Source organism: Laetiporus sulphureus (assembly GCF_001632365.1).
Source record: "Laetiporus sulphureus 93-53 unplaced genomic scaffold LAESUscaffold_31, whole genome shotgun sequence".
Classification (NCBI taxonomy): domain Eukaryota; kingdom Fungi; phylum Basidiomycota; class Agaricomycetes; order Polyporales; family Laetiporaceae; genus Laetiporus; species Laetiporus sulphureus.
In genome coordinates this window covers 445,800-453,600 of record NW_024468540.1, presented here as the reverse complement: position 1 = coordinate 453,600, position 7,801 = coordinate 445,800, and the positions used below count along the sequence as shown (strand labels likewise).

At 55.7% G+C, this 7,801-nt stretch overlaps 1 protein-coding gene across 1 annotated transcript; it reads left to right on the top strand.

Moving 5' to 3' along the window:
• Window positions 1-6,516: 6,516 nt before the first annotated feature.
• On the top strand, window positions 6,517-7,694 carry LAESUDRAFT_814046 (uncharacterized protein; the record flags this gene model as incomplete). Its single annotated transcript, XM_040914557.1, has 4 exons — window positions 6,517-6,645; window positions 6,694-7,382; window positions 7,432-7,567; window positions 7,635-7,694. The coding sequence occupies exons 1-4, from the start codon at window positions 6,574-6,576 to the stop codon at window positions 7,692-7,694; spliced, it is 957 nt and encodes a 318-aa protein (XP_040762445.1). The 5' UTR covers window positions 6,517-6,573.
• Between the last annotated feature and the right edge of the window lie 107 nt (window positions 7,695-7,801).

Genomic DNA, 7,801 nt, shown 5'->3' with positions numbered 1-7,801 from the left:
TTTTTTTGGCATTTATTTCTATCCCGCGCTATGTGCGGCGTGTAATGGGAGGATGTACAGGCACGGGTGTACGCTACTGTGCGGCGCAACTCAGGGTGAGCATAATGAAGGGGAAGGTGAATGGGCGGCTGAGCCGCGGGTGGGGCGATCAGCCTGCGTCAAATGGCGCAAGGCTCGCAGAGGTGAAGGCAGGGGTGGTAGCAATGAAGTATGCGAGACGGTCCAAGCCCTCGAGGTGTTTCCATAGGCGGCGGAGGTGGGTGCGGGTGGAGTTGGCAACGCTGAATAGGATGTGCCGGGCGTCATCGTGCAGCGGGCAGCTGAGTAGTGTGTGCGTGCGTGAGTTAAGAAGCGCAGGGTTGCAAATGCACCCGCGAAAACTACGGTGATAACGTGAATTAAAGAAAGTGCCGATGTGGCCATGACCGACTACGGCCTGCACAAATCGACCCTCGGTGTTGCGAGAAAAGTCACCGGAGCGGAAAACAGAATGAAGGGTGGTGGAGGGGGCCCAGGGCCAGGCCTCACGTAGTGCAGTGGGACGATCAGTCGCCGCATATTCCTCCTGCCAAGAGGAGGTCGCTCGCTCGCGCTCAACTGCCATGCCCACGCTATTGTAGGGTGGACGATTTCGGGTTGGGACACAGCTGCCTTGGCGAGGCAGTCGGTGACTTCGTTGCCCAGTACCCCACGGTGACCCCGTACCCACACCAATGTGACGGTCAAATTAGGAAATTCGCTCATGAGCGGCGAGAGGTGATTCCGGAAGGTGAAAGAGAAAGGTTGCCCCGGGTGGGGGCTCAGGGATAAAAGGAGAGACAGGGCGGCGCGATTGTCCACGCATATGTAAATATTAGAAATGTCAGGATAGGCGGTTAGAAAACCACGAAAGTATGAAGACACGGTCGTGATGGCGAAGAGCTCCACGTCGAAGACCTCAGCTCGATGCCCCATTCCCCATGCGCATTGAAATTTAAGGGTGGAGTGATGATAGATGCACGCACCTGCTCCTGCTGCATGATGACGGGGGGCTGGTAGAGGGTGAGAGGTTTGGGAGCTGTCGGTGAACACCCAGAGGGCTGTGGGGTCCGAAAAGTGAGTGGATAAAAGTGGGGTGAGAATAGAGTCTACGTGATGTGTGGATGCTTCCTTAGTGGGAGCAGGGATGAGTGTAACGATGCGCATTCCCCACGGGTGCAGCGCCTCCCATGGCGGGTGGAGGAAGGGATCAGTGCGCATGGAGTCGCGTGGCAGTTCCTCTTCCAGTGCAGTTATCGGGGTGTGCTCCGCACGGCGATGGCGGATGGAGGGGTTGAGGAGCGTGAACTGGGGTGGGTATAGGTGGGCCTGGTCGCTCATGCAGGTGGCGACGGGGTGATGCCTAGGAAGGGTGAGCAGACGCACGGCCGCAAGGTTGGACAGGTGTTGCAGCTGTTGCTTCATTGGGAGCACGCTGGCAATGAGGTTCAGAGCGATTTGTGGAGTGGACTTCCACGCTCCGAGGAACCACCACAGCGCCATGATTTGGATGCATTCAAGCGGGTAGAAAAGGGCGCGCGGTGCATGGGGGTTGTACCAGACGGGGCTGCCAAAGGTGAGCACAGGCAAAATGGTAGAGAGATAGAGAAGGCGGGCTTGGGCGACCGAAATGCCTCGCTGGGTGTTCACGAGTTGGTGCAGGGCGATGACCCGGGACTGAGCGCGCGCTGCCATGACACGAATGTGATGCTCAAATGACAGGGTACGGTCGAGCCAAAGGCCGAGCCACCTGAGGTAAGGCTTCGGCTCCAGACGTTCTTGGCGACCGTCCCACTGAAAAAGCAAAGGTGGGTTAGAGGACAGGCCAGCGGCCGATGAGCAGAAATGAATGAGCTCAGTTTTGGGCATGCCGACGGTGAGGCCGAGCATGTCTAGGGAGCGAGCGATGGTAGGAAGGGTGTCCCGCAGGAGCGCGACATTGCGTTTGAGCGAGGGAGAAACAATAAGGAGCGTGAAGTCATCGACGTATCCTGCAACAGTTTGCTGTGGGTAGAGAAAGGGATCAAGTGCGCGATAGAGGGGAGAAGAGTATATGGTGGATAACACAGGCGACAGGGGTGAGCCCTGGGGAATGCCGAGAGCGGCGACGGGGTATGTAGAGCCGAGCTCCCCTTGTAGTTTGGGTGAGACAGAGCAGTCAGCAAGGAACGACGAGATCCACCGAACTTCATTGGTGGGGAAACTGAGCGAGAGAAGAATAGAATGCAGGACATCGTGACGGATGTTATTATAGTACCCCTCGATGTCCATGCAGAGAAGAGAAGCAGAAAAACTGTTCACCCAAGCAGTGCGAACAGTGTGGGTCAGGTGCATGCCCGCATCGATGATGGAGTGCTGTGAGCGGCCTCCAAACTGAGTGCCCGGGATGAGGTTCAGTGCGCCGATTTGCCAATTAAGGCATGCAGCCACCACCTTTTCCAAGAGCTTGCTCAGGGTTTCGAGCAGGGCTATGGGTCGGTACGCACTTGGTGCCGTGTAGTCTGGCTTGCCCAGTTTGGGAATGAACACAAGCGCAGCTACCTTCAGTGAAGATGGAAGGTGCCCCAGCGAGAGGGATGCGGCTAGGAACTCATAAAGAGCGTGGCGCACGGTGGACTGCCAGAGCCACCGAATGAGCCTCCAGGAGGTTCCGGAGGGACCCGGAGCCGACAGGAGGGAAGTAGAAGTCAGTGCCGTGGACACCTCGCTCTCGAGAAGAGGGTGGAGTGCCCTCGACGGTGGGTACGGAGGGAAAATGATGGGGTTCAAAGAAGGAAGAGACGGAGAAGGAGGGAAATAATGCTCAGTGAGCACCTGCCCGATGTCGTCAGGCAGGCTGAAAGACTCATTACGAGCTCGAATGATGGACGGCGCCGGGGTACGGTGCCCCTTGGTCCACAAGAAAAGGCGCCAGGGATTGGTGTGTTGTAGTCGGGAGGCTGCCGCAAGGGCCCATTCCTTGCGTGCCGTGCGAATGACTTGTTGGAGGTCGCGCTTGGCGCGTCGACACTCCTCAGTGTTGGTGGCGTCCTGGACTCGCCGCCGGGCAAAATCGCAGCCGTCGTTCCACCATAGTTGTGATGGTTGGTGGGCGCGGGTGCGTGGCGGGAAGGTGATAATATTTGCAGCCGCAATGGCACGCAAGAGTGCCGTGGCACCCTGATCAAGGTCAAGGATGGAAGAGTAGCTAGGGGGAGGAGGGTTGGTTAGGAGGGCAAGTTCGATGGTGTCGAGCCACTCGCTTCGCAGGGAAGGGTCCACACGGAAGCCAAGGTCGACTTCCGTGGGAGTGGCTTCGGTGCAAATGGTATAGGTAATGAGTGAATGGTCTGAGGCCCAAGGGGAGTCCTCGACCGCATACTGCGAAAGAGTGAAATGGGGGCTGCTAGAGGCCCATACCAGATCGATGATGGTGCCCGTAGAGGGATTTCCTCTGACGGTATGAGTGGGGAGGTGAGGCTCAGTGAGTAGCTGTAGACGATGATCGACGGTCCATTGGACCAGGTCGTCTGCACCTCTAGTCGTGGTATGAAGAGCGTGATGCTCCCATGCCCAGAGGGGATGGTGCATGTTAAAGTCCCCGCATAGCAGGATGGGGACATCAGGCGGAAACAAAGAAGAAAGAAGGTGTCGAAGGCCGGACTGGCCAGTCGTGGGCGCATCGTTATAGACATTAACAACCAAAAACTGTTCACCGTGCGACGCACGAGATACGAAAGATAGAACAAGAACGTCGGGATGGGAGGAGATATTGGGACGGAGCGTGATATGGAAGGAGTCAAAGAGATGTTTCCGCACCAGGCAGCTGACGCGCGGCCTGGGGGTCGGGTTGGAATGAGGGAGGTGGAAAGTGGTAAGGTTAAAGGGCACCGCATTGACAGTGCCGAAGACAGGGGCACCGGATTCCGCCCCGTGAGGGGTGTCAGACCCAATGCGTCCCCACCAAGGTTCTTGGATAAAATACAGATCAAAAGAAGAAATGGCCAAAAGGTCATGGAGCCGCAGATTCGAACGGGCTACATTCATTTGTGCGGTTGTAAGACTCATGACGCAGCGGCAGTGGGCAGCGAAGGGATGTGATACTGAGCGCGGGCAGTGCAAGACGGGTCAGCAGCATGGTGCTCGCCGTGGATTCCACAAACGTGACAGAAGAAATGGGTGGACGGACACGAAACGGTCGCAGGATTGTTTTCAAGAGCACAGGCACTGCACGCATTGCAGTGCTGGTCGATAGTATGGGTGTCCTTGCCGCAGAAGCGGCAGAGGGGCAGTTTGCGCTTGCAGAAGCGCTCGGTGTGAGTCAAGGCCCAGCAGCGGGTGCATTGGCACAGGACAGGTTTGTCCTTAGAGCGCTTTACGAGAAGCCGAGCTCCCATGAACCAAACGGACATGGAGGGCTCACCACGGTTGTCACGGCCAATCAAGAAACGCGAACAGAAGTCCCGCTTGGGGTCTTCGATGGAGAAAATCAGGGGCGCGCGCTCCCGCGTGTCCTCCGGCCCCGCAAAAGTGGTGAAGGCAGGTATGCCATTGAAATACACATCTGCGAACACGGGATTAGAGCGTAGCTCGGTCATAATGTCTTCCCCGGTGAGCAGAGAGCCGCTCATGGGGTGGCGTCGCGGGCATGCCGGAATGAAAAGCTTAACAGTGGGCAGGACAGGACGAAAACCTTGGGGCAGCGCGACGGTGCGCACGCCCGCCGGGGCCGGAGAGGCTGCGCAGGGCTCGAGATCGAGGATGACACGGATGGCCCGCAGAGCATCTCGGATAAGCATATCCAGAGAGTCATGAGAGAAAGTCAGGAGCACCTTGTTTGGGGCAAGGCGCATGCCACGAAAAATTACCTTCGACCAGGCTTCCGCTTCCTGGATTTGCTGGGTGATGCGCTGATACCAAATGGCAGGGGCAGTTTCGCGAATGCGGGTCACCTGCTCTGGAGTGAGCAAGGTGTGGTAGGTTTTGTCGGTCGGTGGCAGTGGCGGTGGCGGCGCCTTGACGGCCGCCTTCTTGCTGGCTGGCTCGGCGGACGTGTTGTCCCCACGCGCAGCTCGGGCGGCGTCCGAGAAAGACTTCGCAGTTTGTTTGCGCAGGCCCGCGGGGGGACCCGGGGGTGCCAGCAGCAGACGGGATCAGGCCAAGGTGGCTTCGATGGCAGATAGGCGCGCATCTATGGTGACGGTCGCCGCACGGATGCCCGCCTCGATGCCCTTTGCGATGGCGGACTGTATGTGCTCAGGCGCAGGGTTAGCTTGCGTGGACGTCCCCAGGGGGTTCATGTCGCCAGCGCACTGTCGGATGACGGCGGCGAAGATGGCGGATGCCCCTTTGCTGACTCTCATTTTCATGACCTCCTCGTTGTTGAGGAGTCGATTCTGGACGTCCGCGAAGGTGTTCGCAAGAGCGTCGACAATGTCGATGATGTCCTCGCTGAGATCCTCTGTGATAACGGGGTCTTTGGCCAAGGTGACCAAGCGTAAGGGCCGCTGGAGGATGTGCTCCAGGTCTGTGAGTAAGTCCCTTAGGAACGCAGTTCCCGGCGGGGTTGAGACAGGTAACAGTTCTTCATTACTTTCACTAGCCAAAGGAGACTCCCCCGGGGGGGCACGCTCTACAGTGGCGGCCTCCATTTCGATGTCAGTTGCAGTTGCCGGTTGGGCGCTTGACGAGGACATGGTGGTAAAGAGACCCACGACTGTACTATGGCTGGCCCCATTCTGCAAAGTTTCTCGTAGATCACGAATAATAATTCGAGTTCTGCGCCAAATCACTTCAGATCTTGAGGATATGATGCACAAACATCTCAGCTAACTAGATGGCCAAAATGATCACTGAAAGGTAAGGAGGACTGCCCATCGGAGAACTTCCGAATGAGAGGGTGCCAAACGGGAGGGTAATGCAAAATCTTGTCACCATCAGTCACATCTTGCCGTGAAACGGCTTGCGTCGGCACGCTCGGCAAACTGCTCTATTAGGCAGGTAAAGGTACAGGATGCTTTCAGCCACCGCCACGGATGGGTGCGGACTTCGGATGTGTGATTGCCTTTCCGGGCAGCGGTGGCTGGTGTCCGTCACGCTCGGTCAATGTTTCCTCAATCTAAGGCATGCCGTCCCACAAACAAATCCGGACTTTTCGTAGTGTGAATGGACTCTATGTGAAGATTGGTTATTACAAAAATCGGGGGATACAGTGAATAGGATCGGCGTAGATCTGAGGATTTCGGCCGGAATTTAGCCACTATTGAGAATGTGGCCGCAGTGATTGTCCTTGCGTAACGCGACCACTCATCCGATTAGCTATCGGAGTGATATCGAGGGTCTTTACTATGCAACAAACACTAACAACATTTTTCTCATATTCAAGCTGAATGGACTTGGGCTCTGGAGATGATTTTGCAGATTAGGACCGTTTTGCAGATTAGGGCAAGCCATAGTACTGTGGAGCTGTGCTGGGGGTTTTTCGCTCTCCGATCGTACTTCGCTGTGGCACTAGCTCTCCTGTACTACCCCTAGGCACGGCTTCACCTATACCGTCTGGTTACGATACTAAAGCGCATGGAACGGCAGCATTTGGAGAAGAATAGCGACCAAGATGACGGTACAAAGCCTTATTACTCATGGAAATTGGTGAGTGCATTTGTGCTATTTTTGTGGCTTTCGTCTCATTTGTGGCAGAATGCTTTTGAAGGCGTCCATTTGGCGTTCTATGGGGACGGCCTTGACTCAACAGGCTTCACACATTTCGTACCCATTCATTCTGTCGGTACTGGCGACATATCTGCATCTACCAATGTAACTAGTGTGGGCTCGAACGAATCAGGGTCATCAAGATTGAATTTCGAAATGTCGTCCTCCTTGCACGGTGCTTCAACTAACACAAGCATTTCCGGCGCTGCGAACTCGGGTGGAGCCTCTTTCCCCTCAGGGGCGATAGGACGCCAGGATTCAATAAAGGAGACCTCCGAAGACCGTACAACATTGCTGGGCACCGAATCTCTTCAACGCCCTGAACGTCAGCCTGATACGGCGACAACAGGATGCGCAGACTTGCCAGTGACACCTCGCGCTGGCATCTTCCTGAACAAACAATTATCTGTCGGTCGTTATAATCAAGTTTGGCGTGGTCACGCTCTTGTCGAGTCACTTGGAGAAGAGACGATAGAGATAGTGGTGAAAATTGCGATCGATGAGCGAAGCGGTCGCAAGCTGAGGCAGGAACTAGAAGCATACAAGATTTTGCATCATCACCCAGGCATTGCACCACGGTGCTTTGGGCTGTACGAAGACAGTACGGGCACGACCATCTTAGTCCTGGAGTACTGCGGCACTGCGTTAGAGGATTTTGATCTCGATTTGACGACCCGGTATGCTGTCATCATGCGGATGACTGCTATTTATTGACAATCTTCGCAGAGAAGCAATCTACCATCAGGTCGTCGAGTTACATAAAGCCGGAATCGTTCACGATGACCTTTCACCGTGCAATATCCTATTGCAGGATAATTCTACCGTTCGGATCGCAGATTTCGAGGAGTTTTGGCCAGGACACGTGTGTCCAGGCCCGGGTTGCGCGGACTTGCAGGTTCTGCGATCGCAGCTGGAACTCTAGTAATTAGCGTCTCATGTGGCTCTTTCATGAGGCGTTGCTGTCTACATCCGTGTTTGAAGTTCTGTAGCGGTATTTTCTCCGTCAGCTGTATTAACATGTACAGTTTACCTTACCGAATGACGTGGCTAATTGTACTTCTACTGGCCGTCTAGCTTCGCGGACATTGTGACTCAT